Source organism: Phaethon aethereus (genome assembly GCF_964289735.1).
Source record: "Phaethon aethereus genome assembly, chromosome: 5".
Classification (NCBI taxonomy): domain Eukaryota; kingdom Metazoa; phylum Chordata; class Aves; order Phaethontiformes; family Phaethontidae; genus Phaethon; species Phaethon aethereus.
This window is the reverse complement of record NC_138579.1, coordinates 7236890-7259706: the sequence shown is the minus strand read 5'-3', so window position 1 is coordinate 7259706 and position 22817 is coordinate 7236890. Positions and strand designations below refer to the sequence as shown.

The window sequence follows — 22817 nt, the reverse complement described above, 5'->3', positions numbered from 1 at the left end:
AAAATCTGAAAAGGCAATTAGGTTGGGTGGATGTAAAGCATTTTCTTTCTGAGTACTTACCAAGTACCGTGTGGCCGTTGATGAGTTATGACACCTCTGCGAGGTTACTTGTAGTAGTTTCTTGATGGGGAAACTGAGGCAAGGGCAGTGTCTTACCGCAGGGAGGAGTGTGGAGGCTGGTGTTAAAATTCAGCTGTTAGTGGGCTCACAGTTACTACTGAGAGCACACACTTTTTCATAAATTATCCTGTATACCTGCACCCTTGCACCTCAAATCCTGGTTTATGCAGCATTTTGAGCAACGGGAGGAGGCAGTGCTGATACCCTGCACGCCCTAGCCTGGGTGCAGCTTGCAGCGCTCAGCATCCCGGTGTAGCAGGGCTCGGCACGAGGGGCTGGGGGCCATGTGGGTCACCCCGTGCCTGCAGACGCTCATGCCTGCAGGAGGAGAAGGGTGATCCCTGGTAGTGTGAGTACTCTGCTGTTTGCTTCTGTTTCTAGAATAGTTTTGAAAAAAATAGCAAAATGGGGATTGCTCTGTTGGGGTCGGATCCTGACCTTGGTTTTCTCCTGCCTGTTCCCTGACCTCACCCAGTTGGGCAGAGGAGAGTGGGGCATCAAAACCTGGAGGGGTAGGGGGAAATTTGCCCCTCACAACAAAACAGAAGAAAACGCCAGATTTCATCACTCTCAAGAAATTTCTGGAACATGAATAGTCACAACCATACAGCCACATAGGAAACACTGCTCACCCCCCTGCCCCCCCCTCCACCCACGCCCAATTTGTTTTTATTTCTTTGCCGTCAGGTTGCCTTAACCGTTTCGATGGCTTAGGAGGCTAAGCCACCGAGCACAAGCTTTTGATTTGAAAGGGGACTGCATCCCCTTTTCAAAGGAGCCTGCTCCCTAGGGCAACCACATCACACTGCTGATTTGCTGCAGTGAAGACCGCAGCGCGTACGATATGCCCTCCCCCCTCCGCCTGTGCTGCTTACAGCATCAGTCCGGAGCCGAGCGGGGAGACGGGAGCGATACCCACTAACCCACCCATGCTCGGGAATGCCTGACTGGTGATCGCAGTGCCTCCGACGAAAGGACCGGCAGTTCCTCAGCCCTCCGAGATGCAAGCCAGTGCCGATTCCACCAAGATGGACTGTCTTTGGAGCAACTGGAAATGTCAGGGTATTATATCTATTCTAGTGTTGCATGCTAGAAGGACTGCATGTCAGAGGAGGCACAGGCAGGATCCATCCATTTTTGCATTGTTCACCTGTGGGCCTTTGCATGCTGTTTTCTCTCCCTCCCCATGAAGCTTTTCTTTGGGGGTAATTTAAGAAAGAAAGATAAGAAGTCCTTAATTCTGTTCTTTGAATGCATTTCTCCCATCTCCAGCTATCTCACCCTGAAAGCATCCAGGATACGGGACCTTCCTTTCCACATTACAGCTCATTCCCAAAGCATCCGCCCTTGCTGTTAGCGGTATCATTTCTCATCCCTGACTCTCTCCATTGGGCTGCTGCTGGCATGATTTCATACCTTTCAGGCTTTAGGAAAGCCGAGTGATGGTGAATTTGTGCCTGCTCGGGCTCGCGAGGGTTCGAGGCGGTTGCGTTGGGTGCCTTGGTGCATCCTGCCCATGGACACACCCATAGTGAGGGCTTAGCCTAGCGTCGACACAAAGAAAACACAGCTTCGGCAAGAAGTGCGATAGCACCGAGGCGGCCCCGGCATTGCCACCCACTTCGTACTTTGCTGTAGGATTACTTTAAAAAAAAATAAATTAATGCCTTCGTTGTGCTTTTGAGCACTCCGCTGAGCCGTTCGGGGGCAAAATATTGTGATGATGTTGTCTTGCTGCCGAGTAGGCGAGGGGAACAATAGCATCTCCCTTTTGGGCTTATTTTCAGCTTATTTTGAGCGGGTCGGTGTCTGCGCTGGGTGGGGCTGGCTACCTTCCCGGGCGCTTTGGACAGCTTTTCAGCCATTTTTAGTCGGCTTCACACTTCCCAGCCAGCATCCAGCCTTTGTTTTGATAAAAGACAGTCTCTGTGACGCTGCTCGGTGGGCAGATTAGAGGGAGAAAAGCTAGCGGCTGATCCTGCTGGGCAGGCTGCTGTCTGCTTTGCGCAGGCTTTGTTTGAATGTATTTTTTAATTTTAAGGTGCGTGTTTACACTGAATAGACAGTACATGATGTTGATGCTTACAACAGGGTCTCTGAGAGAAAGATTACTCCATAGCATCGTCTCATTAAAGGGTCCAGGGTGCTTGCAGGCATAGTTTCACAAATGTAACAGAAGCCAGGAAACGTTCCTAAAGTGTGTTTTGGGGAGGGGAGGGCATGGGGATATCTTTCAGACAGACACTTGTCTCCAGGGCGCTTGATATTTTTGCAATCTTAATTCAGCACCTAATTGTATTTACGGGCTGAGGGGGTTTTTAGGGAAGAAGAGTAGCTGGAAAGTAAACAGATGCACCTGTTAAATGCCAGCTTCCAGCAGCTCGGGCTTTCCATGCCTCAGTCAAGGGCTGGGGTTTCCTATAGAACTGCATGATTCGTTAAGCTTACATGGAAGAGCCACAACCAAACTTCAGGGTCTTTTCATCTGAGCTTTTCAGATAAACTTCCTTGTGATGTGGGGTTTGGAGTTTTTATTTGTTTTGTTTCCAAAAAGGCTCAATATTTTGCTGATCCTCATGAAGACATTAATTTGCTGAGTCAGAGTGCTGAACCACCTGTATTTAGAGGCAAACTAAATATTTTCCCTCTTTATCAGAAAAAATAATATTTTTTCATAAATGAAAAAAGGGGGAAATAACAAAGGGCATGCTGCTATTCTTTAATTAATAATAATAGTGGGCTTTTTCTCCTTCTGTGCTCTTCTTTTTGAAACCAAGAGGCTGAAAATTAAATGACACAATATGTCCCATGTTGATTTGAAAAAAACCCCAGATCTGAAAAAATCGACGCAGCTAAAATAAATCACTTGCCTCACTTCCACTTCATTTGCATATCTTTTTTTTTTTTTCCTTGGGTGGTGCTTTATGATTCAAAAATGATACTGCAGAAAGCATGAAATAGTCATAGAATATTATTTCTGTCGGTAAAATTCTTTGATCAGTCCCAGATAAAATAGAAGGAATTTAAAATTCAGAAGAATGAAGGCTAAAGACTTGATTCATTAATTCTTTTAATATCTGTTATTCATATAGTCTCTGTCTCATCCCAGAATATCAGTTTCATGCAAACCTGGAGTTGTATAATTTTGCCAGCTGCATTATAAATGGAATTACGCTTCCTCTCTGAAAACTCTGGAATATATCTGTGAATGTAACAGATGCAGACACAAACCTTGGTAAATACAGAACATATTTTTTACTGACGTTATAGAAACACAACATTGAGGTTAACGTAAGTTTTAATTAATAAACAGTCAAGCCTGCAACTAGCTGTATGATTGGTTTGCTCTTACAGTACATACAATTGGTGTAATATTGGGTGGGGGTCCTGAGAAGCTGCAGGGACACTTGGTGAAGCTCTGGCTTTGCCTCACTAAATCAACGTACTGTTACTTTCCTTGCAGTGAAGCAATTGATGCTACATACGTTTAGAAATATTGCAATCTGTTTTACCTACCCATCCTGCAGGTACAGCATGATTATGTCAATGGTAGCTCATGATACAGCCCCTCGGGGGAGCGGGAAAGTAATTCGCCCCTGCTGGGCATATGCTTCATTCAAAGTATTATCATAGGTGGCTGTGAGGAATTGCAGCCGGCTTCCACGCCCAAAGCCATCTTTCGCACCTGAAGGCGATGTATTTGAAGTAGGCTGGGATGGAGCCGTGCATAACGCATGAGGGTGCGGAGAAAGGTCTCCAACTGGGCATGCTGGTTGATGCGGGCCTTCGTGTAACAACCGATAGCCAGTGCCGGCCACGTGACGCATCGCAGTGCGCAGCTTCCAGAGGGGAGCTGCTGGATGAGGTGTGCCTCCGGGCTCGGGTAGTGGACAGGTCTCTGTGCCTTCCCCAGGGACTCGGCCCAGCTCGGCAGGATGCATCCCCACACCTTGCTGGAGGGATTTCTCTGGGTTAAGAAGGTCTTTGCACCCCAGCTTGGTGGAGTTATTTGATGTCAGTACACTGGTCCCCATGAGTATTCCCTCTTCCACTGTTTCTTCTACATGCAGGCTCTTGGGTGGTCATAAGTGACATGCTTGTTCCTGCAGCTTCAACTTCCTGCAAGACTTATTAAAAAAAGAAAATCTGAAAGATCCAGAGGAAAAGGCCTGTGAACTGTTCATAGAAATTATCCTAAATATTATCCACATTATAATTGTAACTTAATGTGGAAAAGGACTGCAGACTTCATCAAATCCATCTAGCTGACGTAACTCTGCTGGGACTGGAGTTACTGAGTAGGATTTTTATGGCAGCTGTTTCCAGAGAACCAGCATCCTTGCTTGCTTGACATATCAAAAAATCAGTGAGATTTCAATAGTTCTGCCATACGTGCTCTGCACACCTGCTGTGCGATGTCTGAATATAATTTTTTTTCTTTTCTTTTAAGAATAGATGGACAATATTCTTTCATTGCCAGAACAAGGAGGAAAGTCTCCAAAAGTAAGATTATTTTAAGGTATTCCCTGAGAATTAATTTAAACTCTAGCAAGTGGGTGATGATGTGGCAATAGCTGAAGGCAACATTGGAGAGCTGATTTTGCTTTCATTAGGTCTCTGGGAATTGAGTTTTAGTGAGGCTTTTTTGATACCGGAAGGGATGCTCTCTCCACGTCATATTTAATTCTCACAAATAGCATAGATCTCAGCCATTAATTTTGAAAATCTGCAGATTTTCCAATGTTTGGATAGAGTTAGGAAGGGTCCAGGTCTGTTATTTTGGTGCAGGAGCATCTCAGGAAAATCTTAACATTTCCATAGCATTATGCACATTCAGGGCCTGCATTCAGGGACTCTGCTTGGTCTCCTTGGTTTCTGCTTACTTGAGGTGAGAGCGATAACATCCTTCATAGAAACTGGCCAAGGCAGGTAGTGATATGGTTTGATGAGCAGGAGGTGTGTGGAGGAGGCTTCTCCTGCTGTTATGTTAAATCCTGGTGTTAAAACATCTCTGATGTGGAAATGACAACAATAACAATAACTACATCATCAACAACAACAATGATAATAATGCTAAATAATACTACAGTAGAATTGTGTGCAGCATGGTTGTAGAGCTGATTTTTTATTGCTAATTTTCTTCTGTCTACCCAAGCCCACTCTAGTGCCTCACACAGGGCAATCAATCAATACTTTTTTGCTCACATCTTGATCTTACAAATGGAGTAGGATATAACATGGAGGGCATCCTATATCAAGAGTTCCTTTTCCCTGTTTCTATTCCTGCTGCAGGTCTCCTCTCATCAGAGTTCAGGGAACAAGAAGGTCTGAACTTTCAAGTTGAGTCTTGGGGCAGATGAATGATAAAGACATAAAGCTGAATTGAGGGCAGGAAGTTAATGGACAAAGTGTGTACAAGAGGTAGAAGTATGGAGAGATCACTCAAGGCTGGAGATAAAGGATACGGAGAGATGCCTCATGAAACAGCAGAGATATTCTGTCTTGGCTCTGCTGTTAATCACAGCAGTCTCCCGAAGGCACCAGACAGCTCATGAAATGGTCTATCCATCTGTATTACATTAGAATCAGACCAGTTGTGGGGAGGGGAGCAATGACCACATTGGATCTTTCACTGGAGAGAAGAGGGAAAGCCTGGTCCTGCAGCCTGTGGTTGAAGCTGCAAATTGCAATTTATTTGGGTGTGAGCAATATTTACTTCTATTCAAAGACTTACAGCTTTGTTGTATTTGTTGTCAAATATTGTTGCGACGATGCTATAAGCAAGATTGCCCTTCTTAAATTATGTTTCCTAATCTTTTCAATTCCAATAGGTCTAAAAAATGACTTATGAAGTCATTTATATCTATGAAGTCATAATATTACACTATATACAGAATTAAAGGCTGTGTGTAGACAGGTTTTTCTCACTTCTTATTAATACTAATATTACACAGGGAGTAAAGATGTACAACCTATTGATTTTACCTCCTAAGGCGGCCCAGTGGGACCTCCATTGTGGGGAGGGCAGCTTGATCATATCCAAGGGCGTTATTAGTATGCTGAAGAGCATATAACCTTCTATTTCATCATCAAGGCCCATGGACCTCAACTGAAGGCTGGATACAAGGGTTTTGCACACACCTTTTGTACTAACTTCCGTGTAAATGCTGCTTGATGCATGTTCATTTCTCATACAGTTGTTGCAATAGAGGAAAAAAACTTGCAAAGTCAGAAAGAGAGAACAGAGATTTTCAGAGGAAGGGAGGGAGAAACTGTGGAAGATGTGAATTTTCCAGTCTGTGCTCAGCTGATCTTCATTAATTTTAATCTTAAAATGCTTTCTTTGAGACATGGAATAGAAAGATCCCCATTTCTCTTGCAAAAGTATTTTTCAAAAACATAACCACGCAAGAGTCTGAAGGTGTGAGGACATTTTAGCTACAAGTTTGTTTGGATCCTCTATTCTCTCTCTGGGACCTCTGCTCAGGAGCCTTGGGCTGCAGCTGCCCCACACCATGGTGCTTCTGGGGACCACGTAAACCACCAGAGCCCAGTCCTCATGTTTCCACCAGGGCTCAAGGAGAATAGATTCATCGCTACTTAGTCCACCTTTGCCATCTCAAGTCCTTCACCCCTTGCCTCCAGCACTGTCCTTTCCAGCTCTCATGTCTGTCTTCTGGCTTTTTGATGCCAAGTACTGAGGAGCAGAAACATTTTCTGCTGAAAGCCGTGATGAGGGCTGAGAGAGCTTCCAGGCACTGTACTCAGGAGCAGTTCCTTGCTGGCACAAGCATTGTATGCTGCTGCTGTTACTTATATTTGTGAGGTTACTTTTAACTCGCCTTGCAAACATGGGTATTTACCAGCTACTCATATAAACAAGTGTCTGCTTGTATCGCAGAGTTTACCTTTGTGCATTGTTAGCCTGGGGGCTGGCCCCAAATGGAGGACTCACACTTTAGTGAGATGAAATTATACCATAAAGTATAGCTGAGACACTGATTTGGCACCCCTGAAAACTTCTTCTTTCAAACAGGAGGCTACTTGAGTAATATTTTACAAGTTCTGCTGTCAGTTAAAAACACAGGCAGGCAATACTTTCAGATAAATAGCTCATCAGACATGCTTCTCCAGAAGAATTCTTCAAAGGCAGTTGCAGTGACCCGCTGCACCGCTGTCTTAGAGATGGCTGGCAAGTCCTCTGAGTAAATCCAGATACTTTTAAGTCTGAGGCAGTTCTGGCAAAACCCACAGTCCTTTTACACCTCCACAAAATGAGCCAGCGCTCTCGTGAGTTGTACTGGAAAGAGTGCAAAGTGACCAATGCTGCTTCCTTCCTTCCAGGAGGCTAAAGGGAAATCATGGAAAGCTACAGCTGAGCAGCTTCTGCATGTTAATGGGCATGGTCAGGATTTGAGAGTTGGAATTTTCAAAAGAGAAGGAACTCAAACCTCAGTGAAGCCAACGTTTATCTCAGTGTCTGTTTTCCAAAACCCTGTTTGCAAATCCTGTGGCAAACCTTAGGTGGTCTGAAGCTGGCACTTTGGCTCTCAGAAGTATATCTTACTTAGCCAGGCAGATCGACCCGCTGTCCAGTTGCATGCACATCACGTATTGACATGCTCACGTGGCACCAGCCTCCTGCTTCATGCATATTCAGTGTGCATTGCTCAGAATCATGCCATTGTATTTGGGTCTGGGCTGTGCCGTGCACGCACACACACACATGCACACACGCTGTCTGCAACACACCCAGCACTTGCAGGACCCTTGACCACACTAGCACCTTTTATTCCTTCCCTACGGGGCAGTTTTTCACAAGGATTGACCAAAGCATTTATATTATGTCATTAACTCATGCTGTGAGGGATCCTCTGTCCTCTAATTTGTCTGGGGAATGCTGTACCCACCTAAGAGCTGGACTCAAAGCCTGTCTCAGCCTGGCTGAGCGTGGGACCAGCGTGTGCAGGCAAGTGCCTCTGCAGAGAGGTGTGTGTGCAAAGGTGCTGTGCAGCTCCAGCTCAGCTCCCGGCCCTGCGTCCTCATACTAGCTGCATCCCCCTATGCTGGGGAGGCTGGTCTGAGCCTGGGTGGTTGTCTCTTCGGCATGCAAAGGAAGGGGTGCAGGCATGAACAGGCAGCTGCCCTTCATCAAAGACTCAGACCACCATTTCGATTTTGTGACCTGTTGAAGGGCAGTAAACCCATGGGGTCAGCAAGTGTCTGAGGGAGTTTTTTGCTGTCTTAATTGGTTTTATATGAATATAGGATGAGATGAAACTCAAAGCAGACCTATAAATGGGGAGGAATGAGCCCATGTTGACCTCACGAGGTTCAACAAGGCCAAGTGCAGGGTCCTGCACCTGAGTCAGGGCAACCCCCGGTATCAATCCAGGCTGGGGGATGAAGGAATTGAGACCAGCCCTGCAGAGAAGGACGTGGGGATACTGGTGGATGAAAATCTGGACATGACTCGGCAATGTGCCCTCGTAGCCCAGAAGGCCTCTGGAACACCTCTCCTATGAAGAAAGGCTGAAAGAATTGGGGTTGTTCAGCCTGGAGAAGAGAAGATTCCGGGGAGACCTTATTGCAGCCTGCCAGTGCATAAAGAGGGCTTATAAGGAAGATGGCGACAGACTTTTTAGCAGGGCCTGTAGCGATAGGACAAGGGGTAATGGTTTTAAACTAAAAGAGGGTATATTCAGACTAGATCTAAGGAAGAAATTTTTCCCAATGTGGGTCGTGAACGACTGGTCCAGGTTGCCCAGAGAGGTGGTAGATGCCCCATCCCTGGGAACATTCCAGGTCAGGTTGGACGGGGCTCTGAGCAACCTGGTCTAGTTGAAGATGTCCCTGCTCATTGCACGGGGGGTGGACTAGGTGACCTGTAAAGGTCCCTTCCAAACCAAACCATTCTATGATTTTATGATTCTTTCACTCTATGACTCTATGATTCTATGAAGCATGGTGGACAACCTTATCTTTCATTTTCATTCCCATTCAGAATTAAAAGAAGAGTGTGGAGGGAGTTGATGCACCCAGTCCTGAGTTCACCTGATGGTGAAGGAGCAAATTTCTCATGGCTTTGCCCCTTGGTATCTATCTGCAATGCCAGAGGCCGATGCGACAGGTACCTTTGCTCTGTTGTGAACAGTTACAGGAGAAAATGGCGCCCTGAGGAAGCCAAGCAAAGGATCCCAGCTAGGGGATTCTGCACCCAGTGCACCTCTGACCACTTTTAAGGGAGATTTGTTTATGTAAGGAAATGTAGTACAAAAACAATGTAAAACCCTTTGAAGTGACTGAAGCTACAATTGAAGGAGCAAACATGGCTCTGACGTAGTTCAGGTGTTTTCACTAAGAGTTTAAATTCCAGGGGAACTGATACAGCTCAAATCCTTGAGGCCTGTTGGCAAAAAAAGTTCTTTCTTCAGGGAAGCCCGTGGACCATGGCTGGACCCCACAAGTGCCCACTGATTTCTAGCTCTGAACTCTCCTTCTCCCCCTTCCCTGCCCAAGGACCTGTGAGATTCATCTCCCTTCTGCACTCCCTTTTGCAAGGTGGTTTGGCTCACCCCCTTCTCCCTACGGGAGAGGAGGAGGAATGGCTGTGGGAGTGGCAAATCCCACCCGAACAGCTGGACACAGCAGCAGTGCTGCTGCTTCCCGTCCCTGTGAATGGAGAGGAGAAGGCAGATTTGGTTCCTGCCCTTGAAAATCATAACTGACCTACCACAGGCTGTGTGGTGGGAGGTTGTGTCCCTAGACTGGACATGGGCATCTTGGACTAGATGAGCGGGACAGCCATGTAAAAATCATTCAACTCATATCCCCCTCCTCTGTGCTGAGATTTTCCACCTAGCAGCTGGGACATATTTTTTCCATGCCCATGGGAATACTTGCCTGGTCTAAAAGACACAGGATCCCTCCCTCCCAGGTCTCATTTGTCTGGCGAAAGAGGTCAACTGCCTTTTCATTTGCTCCCTTGCGCATGCATATATCTCCAGAACTGTGTCGTTTGGCCTCTGTCCATGTTGCTCTGAGTTGTGGCAAGTCTTTCCTTACCTGATGCAGCTTAGTGAATATCCCAGTCATTTTGTGGCAGAAGGGGGCAAGTGTCAGGATATACACACACCTGGTCAAGTCTGCCTTGAGTCATTTGTCATCTTCCTTGTTGAGGGGAATGAGAAAATGCAGTCTGGCATCTCTCTGCATGAGGATACAGCCCACTTCCAGTCTGCAGGAATATGAGGCAGAAGATCCTAGAAAGAATGAGGGAGGGCTTAGTTGCTCATTTTGGGTCTTATCATCAATTGGTATTAACTCGGGGAACTCTGCTGAAGTGGGCTTTTGTATTTGTTTCCTGGTCTACCACCTACGTCCCAGGTAATGTTTTCCTCTGGTGCATGGCCTTTTTCAACAGATGATGTTCCACATACAGCATCCTGAGCTAGCCCTCCTGTGCTCATTTCATTTAATGTGATAGAAAATGTAAGTAAGTGTCTCAAAAAGTGAGATTTGCATAAATTTCCAATACTGTCCTCTGACAGAGGAATTTTTAAGCATAAAAATGATTGGGCTGTGAATAATGCCTCCTGTCCAAATGCTCACTGGTGAAAGCACACCAGTTGCTGTGCTTCAGAATTTTGCAGCGCCTTGACTGAAAAAGAGTATGAAAAATGGTAAACACTGCTCACTTCTGTTCTGAATGCCATTTTGTAAGGATGGTTTGCGAGTTGCACACTCCAGCACCTGAACACTGTAGAGAACTAGAGGAGCTCCGGCTGCCTGCATCAATACAGCTGGGTCTGCTGCTAAACTCCCTGACATAGGTGCATGCTCTGACTATGTTGTAACTGCATTTTGGAGCATTCCCTAGTCCATGCCCCCGGGTTTCTGCAGGAAGGAGACCTGGCCATGTAGCTGAAAAGACTCTGGCCTGGTCCCTGATCTGTAAAGTCAGCACCGAGGACCCCAGCATGTACCGCCCAGGTCGCCCGTCCCTTGGCTTCCATGCAGCCATAGATCTCTTCATGCGTGCTCATGATCACAGGTCCAGTGCCGAATGCTGACACTTAAAAATATGAAAGGTACAATATTGTGTATATTGATGGACAGTATAGTAGGAAGTGAATGTTGCATGAAGAGAAAAGAGCTCAGTAATACAGTAGCAATTTTTGCATTCAAGTCCATCACTTTAAAAAGCAATGCTAGTATGTGTAATAGTAATGAGTAACATAGTTCATTGACTCAAGCCAAACATGCCATAGTGACTTACAATTTTTGGAGATTAGATGGTAAGAACCACTAGGCTGGATTTATTTTGTTTCTTGTTGTATTTGTGATTTTTTTTTGGACAGATTGCAGTTTTCCTGAATTTACTTTTTGTTCAGAACGATTTGACAAGTGGCATCTATGAAACCTGTTTGGCTGGTGGTGTGTTCAAGCTGTTCATGAGGACTTGTGCGGTGTGTGAAATTAAAGCTATTTTGTTTAGATTGTCATGAGCATGTTTTTTGGCTGGATGAAGAGTCCTCTCAGAAACAGGTTATCGGTGTAAAGAAATTAAAATCACCTTTGTGGACTGGATAGTCAACAATTGTTTCATAAAATTTTGCTTTATACTGGCTATTACTGGTGGTAAAATTGTTTTCTGGAGGGGTTGGAATAAACTATATAAACTGGGTGAAAAACACTGTAAAAATTCACTGCTTCACAATGTAAAAACGAATTGGTTAAAAATGGTTTTCTGCACGTGCTTTGTTCTAACTAACACCTCCATTGGATCTAGACAAGGAAAATTATCTAAAAAGCAGAAAGGGTTTTTTTTTTTTAATATTTCTGAGATGGTTGGATTTGCAGTAGCAAAAGGGATTATTCTGTATTTTAAGGTCCCATCTGAAAAATGGATTCCTACCCATATAACTGTTGAGCAGTGGTAAAACCAGGAATCTTTTCCTTTCTCAAAACTTAGAAAATAACAAAATGACATTGTGAAAACTTTGAATGGAGAAGTGGTGTGTTGTGGCTAACCCCAAACTTTCTCGTTCATTTATCGACAACTAAAACTTGAAAACGGACTTGTAACCAAAAAAAAAAAGAAAAAAATCCAGTTTCCACAGGAACTAAATGCAAGTTAGGGTAAAAACTTCTGTACAACCCGAGCAACAACACAAACTCCAGCTTGTACTTGCCTCACTGCTGCAAGAGACCCACTGTGCTGTCCTGCTAAGCCAGACACATGCACATGAAATACAAGGATTTCAAGTAGGTCATCGGTTGTCATTTCCTCAGTGCGTCGCTGAAGTCACTTCACTGCTTCTGTTGAGGAGTTCCTGTTGATGCTGATGTGAGCAGGAGCATCACTCCTCCCTTCACCCTCCTGCAAGGACTCTGAGCATTGCAGTGGCCATGGTGGCCATCCTCGATGCCTTTCTGGCTCCTGTCTTTAACGTATCGGTCTTCTCTCCCCAGCTATCGACCTCTTGTACTGGCGTGACATCAAGCAGACAGGGATCGTGTTCGGCAGCCTCCTGTTGCTGCTCTTCTCCCTGACCCAGTTCAGCGTCGTCAGTGTCGTGGCCTACCTGGCCCTTGCCGGCCTCTCAGCCACCATTAGCTTCAGAATCTACAAATCGGTCCTACAGGCTGTGCAGAAGACGGACGAGGGCCATCCCTTCAAGTGAGTGCTTTGCAGTCATGGACAGGGGCCGTTTATCTTGCAAAGGACCCATTCCCAGTGGCAATTCACGTTTCTTTAGCTGCTGCTTTTATACTGGATAAAATTATTTTCTTGCTCGTAACAGAGGAAATAATTTTTGCTGTTGTCCGGTGTCTCAAGAGCTGTAATGTTGTATTGGCTCAGATCGTTGCAGGGGGAAAAACCCAACACAAAAGCCATTGTCCTCTGAGACATGGGAATTTTTTTCCTGAAATTCAAAAGATCCAGAAAATTTTAAGCAAACAGAGAAGAAGAGTTTCATTAGAGCTAGTGATAATACAGTATCTCTGCAAGCAGGAAGAGTACTGTTTCTGGGCACGCTTTACTGGGCATTGAGGAAAACATTTTATATCTTTTCTCCAGCACTGCTTGGCTGTGATGTGGCAATCCATTGCCCTAGTGGCACTGCTGGTGCCCTTCCCACCCTCCCCAGGGCCTGGGTGGTTTGCTCCAGGAAGGCAGCGATCCTTTCTGCTCTGTTATGCCAACAAGTTGGTAAACTAGGTCATGATATTGGTCTGGTTTGCAAACAGATACACTGAAAAAAGGTCCTGTTGGGTGCTGCTCCTTCTGTTTCACTTGAGTCAATTCTGAGATGCCACTCACATCACGGGCATGTCCCAGAGAGAAGTGCAGGGCTGGCAGAGGGATGGAGGAGAGAGGAGGGGGCATTGCTGCCAAAGGTGACATGGGGCCAGACAGCACCTTTTGTTCCTCCAGAGGCTGCCAACTGGAGGAGATGTCCCCTTCTGCAGCAGCAGTATTGCACAGAAGTTTGTGGGGAGCCCCCCCAGCTAGGATTGGCATCCTCCTTCAGGTGGACTAAAGAGAGAGATCCCATCAAGACCAGGCTCTGCATGGGGAGAGGGCAAGGCTGGAGACAAACAGCCCTGGCGCAGCCTGCAATTGCCCAGGGAGATGGGTCATGCAAGTGGAAGACAATGTGCTGGTGGCTCTGTGCCTACAGGAAGGGGGACATGTTGCTCCAGCACAAAGAAATGAGGTCTGGGGAGGAGGGAGTGACAGGGTAGGCAAGCATGAGCATGAACGGCAGGTGAACCTGCCTGGGTTTGTGACTGGACCTATGTTTCTGGCAGAGCCTACTTGGAGATGGAAATGAATCTTTCACAGGACCAGATTCAGAAATACACAGACTGTCTCCAGCTATACGTCAACAGCACAGTCAAAGAGCTGAGGAGACTCTTTCTCGTTCAGGACCTCGTGGATTCCTTAAAAGTAGGATTGCTTTAAATATTTTTAACCCCTCCCTAGAGGATCAGTCTACATCTTAAAGTGCTGCTTCCCATGTTGACAATGTTGTCATAAAACCTAGTTTTGTGTAGCTCCAAATGTAAAAGTTGCTCTCCTTTCTGATTTTCAAACTGCTTGCTTCCAGCAGTTTAGAGACTTGGCAATCTGCATTTGAATTTATTGATCCATAATACAAGATATTAAAGGTTATTAAAGTTGCAGGACCAGCTTAGCTCCACTGCAGTTCTAGAAGCATCTATGCTTCTATGCTTCTATGTGCTATGCTTTCTATGTCTTTGCCACAAAATGGTGTGTTCCCCTCTAATATGTCTGTTAATCTGGATTTCCTCTAATGGTGGCATTTCCTGCTTTGGAGGAAGTTCTTCTTTCCCTCCCTGCTGAGATAATTATTTATTTTCAGCCTTACACCCAAGTAGGTGTTCTTCAGAGCAAAGGGAAGATCATTGAGAGAGCAGACAGCTCCTAATTACTAAAGATCTTTAGAAAAACGTACCCACCTCCCAGCCGCAAGAGTTTTTAGTCACTGGGATTGTCACTGTGGGGCTGTGATTAACCTGGGTGGGATGACCCCTGCCATCATCAAAATTGGATGCAGAAATCTGCTTATGCCATGCTTAATGCAGAGTCCTAAATGTATGCAATTAAGCCCTAAATATATGTGAAAGCTCAGCTAAGAGGGTTGGAAGCACTGAACAGCAGAACAGAGAAAGAGGTTTATACATCCAGAAAAAGTACTTAATTCCTAATATGCCTTACTTAACAAGTCCCCTTACACATTAAAAAAAGCCTAATGTGCTATTATGTTAGCTAGTTAAGTAAACTAATTTCTTCTGCTGCTGACATTGGAGGTGATGTAATCATCTGTCTTTAATTTAGTTTGCAGTACTAATGTGGCTGCTGACTTACGTGGGAGCCCTCTTCAATGGCTTGACTCTTCTGATAATGGGTAAAAATCAACATTTCTTTTAAAATCTGTTTTTAACTCCCTCATGATTTCTGCTTAGACAAAACAGCCTATCCTTGTTGTGCCTTCCCCACAGTTAAACCATCAACTTTTATTTCCCTTTCCAGTTAATATTCATTATTCCCATCACCATTGTCCCTCCTGGTAAAACTAATTTGTGTTTCATGGTTTTGCAGCTGCTAGTCCCAGGGCAATGGGAAACTCCATATTTGGGAGATCTGAGCAAAGTTCATTTTTAATACAAGGATCCCTGGTGGATCAGCTGACCAAGTGGCATGATACGTGTTTGTCACTGTTTGAAGTAGGTCTCTTCTCTAGAGGAATCTGCTCGGCAGGAATATAACAGTGTGCTCTTTTTCTCCTCAGCTGTGGTGTCTATGTTTACTCTCCCCGTTGTATATGACAAGTACCAGGTAAGTCTCTCCACACAGTGTAGTTCAGGTGTCTCAGTGGTTCTGCCTTGTTGATGCCAAATTGACTTGGTCTCCTTTTGCTCTTTGCAGGCACAGATTGATCAATACTTGGGACTGGTGCGGACCCACATAAACACTGTTGTGGCAAAGTGAGTTCAGCAGCAGACTTGACCAGAAGTCTTGCTGTGAGGTTGTGGTGCACTGGGGGTGGCTAAGAGCTGGGTGGTCCTGGGGACAACGTCGCTTATGAGTGATGTCCTCCCCAGCTCCTGGCATGCAGGAGCCTGCGGGAGGGCAGGTCCCTGGAGGAACACAGTCCTTCTCAGCTGAGTGTGGTCTGAGGTAGAACTGTGACCCTACATCCTTCTTGCCCCTCTCCTGCCGTTTGAGGGAGCTGTGGACAGAGCAGCCCAACCAGGGACTGATGTCCATACTTGTACCTGGCCAAGACAAACCAGAAGGAATGTGTTAACTAACTCCTTTCCCCACTGACCACTCCCCAAGCCTGGGTTTTTGCATTCATGTGCTCTGTCCTTTAGATCTAATAATACCAATAATGAACGAAGTGGGAATTAGAACATCACCCTGTTATAGAAAGAAAATACCAGGAAGCACCATGATCTTGAGTCTTTCAAATCACCATGGAACAGATGGAAGACCTCGATGAAATTTTTAACACAGCCTGCTCTAGCTGCTAATGTGCTGCCTGTATCAAAAGCTTCTGTGGGATCCCTAAGGGCACAGCGAGGGTCTAAACACAGTTCTCAACACTTGAGAGTTAATGAAGCAGAATGGCTGGACTGGGAGTTTGATCCATACATCTCAGCAGTTTGTATCTGTAGCTTTGCAAAAGTTGGCTGAATAATATGTATCTAATAGGAGGTTACAGAATGGTGAGGTACACAGAGCAAGGGACTCACAAGGGGATGCTGAGGAAACTGGGTTGGTTTAGCTTGGCAAGGAGGGAGATAGGGAGTAATTTCATAGCAGCCTATAAGTACAGGATGGGAAGTTACAAGACGATGGACCCGAACTCTTCTCAATAGTGGCAGATGTTATAACACAGAACAACAAGATAAATGCAGTTTGGGAGGTTGATGAACATGAAGTGAAACTTTTTCTCTAGGAGATTAGGACAGCACTGGAGCAGGCTACACAAGGTGCCAGAACCTCCTTCCTTGGAAGTTTTCAAGATGCAGCAAGACAAAGATGTCGTCAACCTGATTAACATTGGCGATAGACCTGCCTCATGTAGAAAGTTGATTCAAATACTTCCAGGGGTCTTTTCCAGCCAATATTTCTGTGATTCTGCAAAACACTCATCCTTGGTCAGGACTGAAAGTCTGTACTGAAAATTCTTTGTTTAAACTTCATTCCTGGCTTCCAATAGACAATAGACCATGGTAGAATAATGAAGGGAGGAGAACATCACTGAGTATATCCCATAGTTACATGAACCACCAAAACCCGGGCCATTTACAACTGGTGGCCTGTAAGAACACATAGATGGGCATCACACCATTTTCTTATTAGGCTCTGGTCCACCTGTTGTGACCCCACAATGAACACAACCTGAAGAGGTTACCCCTGGATAAGGTTCCTGGTGGGGGTCCACTGGAATGGAATAGCTGCCTGACCATATAATCTGTCTTTTTTTTTTTTCTTCTTCTTTATTTCTAGGATTCAAGCTAAAATCCCAGGTGCTAAGAGAAAGGCAGAGTAAAGTAGACATCAAGAATTCATCGACTACCATAGTGAATAACAGGGGAATCTGGAGTGAAACAGCTCTATTCTTACATTTTACTGCAAATTTATCGTTCTTTTTTTTCTTGACACCATAATCTTAGAAACATAAAACTCGGAAGCAGTGCTTTTCCCCTGCTGCTTCTGCACTTAGAATATTTGCAATCACTTGTGTCAAGCACTAAAGTATAGTAAAGAGAAAAGTGTACTAGATGTGGTTTTTTGTGTTGCTTATAAAGTGCATGATGGTGAGAGCCTAAATAATATTGACCTTTTTTATTTTATTTTTTTAGTGTTTTTCCTTCTTCTATTGGCATTGCTTCTATAACTTTTAATGTTACATGTGGCTAGGAGCTTTCCTGCTTAGCGCACTGATGCAATAGTTAAAATTGCTTCTACGTCACTGGGTTGCTGGTTGGATTCATCTTTATTAACTATATAGAATTGTAGACTGATGTTTTAGTGTTTTCCAGCACAAATAAAATAAACAGTAATTATGGTAATCAGTTTTGTATAACTCCAAAAAATGAAAAGAAAACCCAGTACTTTTGTCGTAAGGGATTGACAGGCTGATTTACATGTATGGTAACTGGAAAGTTCCAGCATGTTAAATTTATTACAATTTGTATTACATTCTCTGTAGTTCCTAATGGACTTAATTATGGACTCTGAATATTTGCACTTATGTACTTGATACCGAATGCAGAAATAAATGTTACTAAATGTAAAAAGTTCTCCCTCTTCTTGCCATGGGGATTATCTTGACATACGCAAACTGGACACTTACCATGCAGAAAGAAGCATTTTCTCTCTCTCTCCCCCCTTGAGATCCGCACACACTCTGCCCTTACAAAATGGTGCCGTCCGACAAGAGCATGTGTAGTACATAGCTCATCTATCAGTTTCACACCTTGATGTATATGGAAATAAAAGAATGATTTTAGCACATAGTTCGGGTTTTGTTTGTTGGTGGTGTTAGCAAAAAACAGGAAGATGCTGTAATTGTCTCTTCCTCCAACACAGAGGACTTTTTAATTTCCTTATCGTCATGTTACTCTCTTATCCAAAGCTGTTCTTTGAAATGTGCATTAAACTGTGGGATCAATGCTGAACCCAGAGGCTGGGAGCTGAAATAAACATTTGCTCTTGTTCAAAGGTGAAGTTTTTTAAAAATTGGTGGCACAAACACCAGTTTGAGAACCATCAGGCAAGAGAAACAGCTGATGAACATTATCTAAAGTGCTTCAAAACAAACCATTGGTTAAGTGCTGAATGATTTGCCTGCTTGGGAGGTGATTCTGCCCCTCCTGGAGACCCCACCTGGAGTCCTGCATCCAGCTCTGGAGCCTTCAGCACAGGAAAGACATAGACCTGTTGGAGAGGGTCCAGAGTAGGACCACAAAAATGCTCAGAGGGATGGAACAGCTCTGCTGTGAGGACAGGCCAAGAGAGTTGGAGTTGTTCAGCCTGGAGAAGAGAAGGCTCCGTGGAGACCTTATTGCAGCCTGCCAGTACTTAAAGGGGCCTGTAGGAAAGATGGGGACAGACTTTTTAGCAGGGCCTGTAGCGATAGGACAAGGGGTAATGGTTTTAAGCTAAAAGCAGGTAGATTTAGACTAGATCTAAGGAAGAAATTTTTCACAATGAGGGTGGTGGAACCCTGGCCCAGGTTGCCCAAAGAGGTGGTAGATGCCCCATCCCTGGGAACATTCTGGGTCAGGTTGGACGGGGCTCTGAGCAACCTGGTCTAGTTGAAGATGTCCCTGCTTACTGTAGGGGGGTTGTACTAGATGGCCTGTAAAGGTCCCTCCCAACCCAAACTATTCAGTGATTCTGTGATTTGCCTATTTGTGGCAATTTTTTTTTTTTAAATAAAAATGTGAACATCAAAGCATTTTCAGCCAAATTGCATTTTTTCTCTTTTTTCTATCACAAAAGTTTTTATGCAGAACTTATTTTTTCCACCAAGAACTAGATCCTTAAACACTTAACTGAACTTCTTGAATTGAAGTCTTTCCTTAGATTCATTCATTTAATTCACCTTCATCTCAGTTACACATGGACATGGTGACTTCTATCCTCGCTCAGGCTGCAGTTCTGTTTGACTGTATAAATATACAGCCCAAACACACACAAGGAGTCGGTAGAAACAATGATATCACTGTGGGCTAGTTAATTCTTGTGACGAGTCTCAAATACCCTTATTTTCATTTAAGGTTTATATTTAAATATTCTTCTTCGCTCTCATTTAAAAATACTAGAGCATCTTCTAAATGTCACCTGCAGCTAGATATGAACATTTTTTCTCAATGAAAAACTGAATGCCTCAGTGTGACATATGTTGCTTTCGATCAAATACAATGTGTTTGGTTTAGCATGTGCAGTTTGCAGCCAGGAGTTAAAATTCAAGACCTACTCCCAACATTAACTGCCTCTTAGACTTTCCTACCAGTGCATTCCAATGGCCAGTATATACCCTGTATCTCTGAGGAAGACAGTACAGCCTGCGCGAGTGTCCTTGGGGACAAAGATTGACCTTCAGAACTCTCACCACTTACGAGATGAGTTTGTGGGTCCAACAGGTTGATTTTGAAAATAAGCACATTTAATGTCGCATTCCACTGGTCCCATAACTGTTTTTCCTGAGCACCGTCAATGCAGTTATATCCAAGACTGGTCTTTTGCAATGCTGAAACCCAAGCAGGATTTAAAGGCTAAATCTCCTGCATATTTGGAAGTCAAACAAAATTAAATCTTCTGGCAGAGTCCAAATGTTCTTAAGAGCCTAAATCAATACAGACCAAGAGCCCCATTCTTGTCTCCTCCAGCATCACCCTCTCTCAAAACCCACAGCCCTTCACCCCGGCCCTCATCACCCTGACTGTATCCCTGCACACCCACCTCTCCAACTCATACCTTTTATTTATACCTTTTTTCACATCCCACCTTTCCAACCCAGCTCCCAAACTTCCTTGCAGCCACCCTGACTTTCCGTATATTTGGCAGTAACAGCCTGCAAGTGGGAAAGTGCTGTTGCCTGAGCAGCTGGGCTGGGTTAATCTCGTGCCTGAAACCAGGTTGGAAGATCATGCTGGGATGCATCAGAAGCAGAGAACTTCAGCCAGGGCTTGGATTGCTTGTGCCATCATGCCCAAAGCTCCCATGAGCCTTGTTTGCAAACCTCTGCTCACTCATGGTCCTGCTATAGAACTTACAGTGACAGAGCCCCTGTGCATATAGGGCGTGAAAGCTTGTGAGGACCTTAGTGTTCCCTGGTAAGTCTCACCCATAGAACACCACTATGGGGAGGGGTTCTACCTCCATCTTTTTGGGTTTTCAAACAAGTGAGGGAAAAAACCAACATTGAGTTCGATGTTTTAAAATGTTTTAGTGTGATTACAGTAGAAGGCTGAAGATACCACAATGACTCACATTCACGGGCTGAGCTCTGTCTCAGCTGGGAGGCTTGTTTAGGTGCAAGGACAGGTCTGGACCAGGCCTTTGCATGGCTGGGAACTGGCTGGCTAATGTAAAGACAGCTGTTTTGGTCTGCTCAGCATGGTGCTGCCTTTCAAGGAAGAGAACAGGTCTACCTGCTGAGCTTGCCTTTGAAAGCCAGCCCAAATGACTGCTAATTTGAACTGAAACCAGTTTAACTCTGGCTTGGGGATATGAAATAAGGAGTGTCGTGCTGGTGGGAGAAAAAAACTTGTTAGAACATCCACACCTGCAAATGAGTCTGTCTTAGGCTTTAAAATATCTTCTCTATGGTTTCACCTGTACCTTCCAGAAACTTTATAAGCCTGCTCCTAAACTGCTGCCTGTTAAGGAGAGGTTCAATAGTTACTGAAGAGCTCTGTCAGTGCTTTATGTCACTTGAATATCTGTCTATGTGCCTTGAAATTAATACTCCATTCGCAGTTTGATGTGAAATGTGAATACTCTCTAATGTTGTTGGTTTTGATTCCCTGCTTCTCGGTGCCTCCGAGCAGTGTTCCACTCTTTTTCTAGCCTGTGTATTTGCCTCTGAGCTGTTCCTGGTCTCTTTTATGCTTCCACTGCTCTTTAATATTAATCTAGTGAGAGCAGGATCATAAAACACATCAGTGTCAGGAAAGCCCCGGACTTGGGAGGAGATAAGAATGATATAATATTCTGTGAGCAGCTAATCCTGTTAAAGAGAGTCTGTCTTCTTCCCCACAGCTTTTGCTATCTCTCTGCACGCTTTCAGATGGCAGCTGGCTCCCATCCCTGTCCTGGTGGGTTACAAGTCGGTCAACTGTAAGCTTATCAACCTTTCCTTCTCCATATGGGCCCAGGGAAATATGTGGCAAGCCCATGTGTTTGCCCAGTGCAGCTCTGCAAACACCAAGTGTGATGTATTTCTTCCTGGCTCTTCTTAAGATATTCTTCGCATACAAGCTTCCCGGGAAGCCGGGAATCAGTGCAGTGAGGCTGCTGGCATGAAGGAGCCTGGTAAGACTGGCTGGCACATGCAGCCCCTACGGACATATGGTATTTGGATAAGGGTGAGACGTGTCCACTGATAAAAGAATCAGTAGCTGCACTGCCTGAAAATGACAGGAGGAACGGTCTCTGTTCATTTCTGCCAGGCTTTCTTGCTGCTCAGCACCTTTACAGGGAGAGTGGCAAACCACTACTCTCTGCCATGGTAGAGGAAAGATACTGAGAGTGGATGATCCTTCTCCAGAGCTGCATGTGGAAATGGGAGTTGGATGTAAGTCGGTATATGGGCTTGACCTGCTTCTCTCTTACCTGAACTGTTCATTTCCTTGTCCTTGGTGTCTGCCTGTAAGTGAACAGTCAGCTCACCGTCTGTTGGTGTTCTCCTCTGGTCAGCACCTAATCCAAGTAACTGCAGGCTAGCAAGTCAGATGTAACCTGCCACTTCTACAACTATACTTTCTTCTTTGTATGGGTAGCTGTTACTGGGGGAGGATGAGCACTGTAGAACCAGGAAGGGCTTCTGAGCCCCCTGAACCTGCTGCAAGCCCAGCTATCTTCACCACTTCTGCAGCTCCCTTAGAAAGAGTGCTAAATCTACAAGTATGCCAGATCTGTAATCCGGGGGACGTCACCGTGTGTGTGCAAGGCATGGGCAGGCAGGTTACCCTGATTTCAGCTGGGATAGAGTTACTTTTCTTACTGGTAGCTGGAATGGTGCTGTGTTTCAGATTTGGGATGAAAATGTTGATCACACACTGACGGTTTCAGTTGTTGCTGAGCAGTCGAGGACTGTCCAGCTTCTCGTGCTGCCCTGCCAGTGAGCAGGCGGGGGGGCACGGGGAGCTGGGAGGGGGCACAGCCAGGACAGCTGACCCAGACTGGCCAGAGGATATTCCATTCCATATGGTGTCATGCTCAGTATATAGAGCTGGGGGAGCTGGCCGGGGAGGGGCCGCAGCTTGGGAACTAACTGGGCATCGGTCTGTGGGTGGTGAGCAATTGTGCTGTGCATCATTTGTTCTGTATATTCTTTCATCATTTTTTTTTCCTGTCCTATTAAACTGTCTTTTTCTCCGTCCATGAGTTCTAGAGGTTTTTTTCCAGATTCTCTCTCCCA

The 22817-nt window shown here is 45.0% G+C and overlaps 1 protein-coding gene across 2 annotated transcripts in view; it reads left to right on the top strand.

Moving 5' to 3' along the window:
- Positions 1-17857, top strand: part of RTN1 (reticulon 1) — a gene marked incomplete at its 5' end in the record, with an annotated part of 124701 nt that extends 106844 nt beyond the window's left edge. The window contains 7 exons of one of the 2 annotated variants that reach the window (XM_082000364.1): positions 1122-1182; positions 12595-12802; positions 13939-14077; positions 14990-15059; positions 15444-15490; positions 15581-15639; positions 17171-17857. In XM_082000364.1, the coding sequence (XP_081856490.1) occupies positions 1122-1182; positions 12595-12802; positions 13939-14077; positions 14990-15059; positions 15444-15490; positions 15581-15639; positions 17171-17213 (627 nt within the window). In that variant the 3' untranslated portion in view covers positions 17214-17857. Of the gene's footprint in view, positions 1-1121; positions 1183-12594; positions 12803-13938; positions 14078-14989; positions 15060-15443; positions 15491-15580; positions 15640-17170 lie in introns of those variants that run through there. The other variant, XM_082000363.1, reaches the window with a different exon arrangement.
- Positions 17858-22817: the final 4960 nt, after the last annotated feature.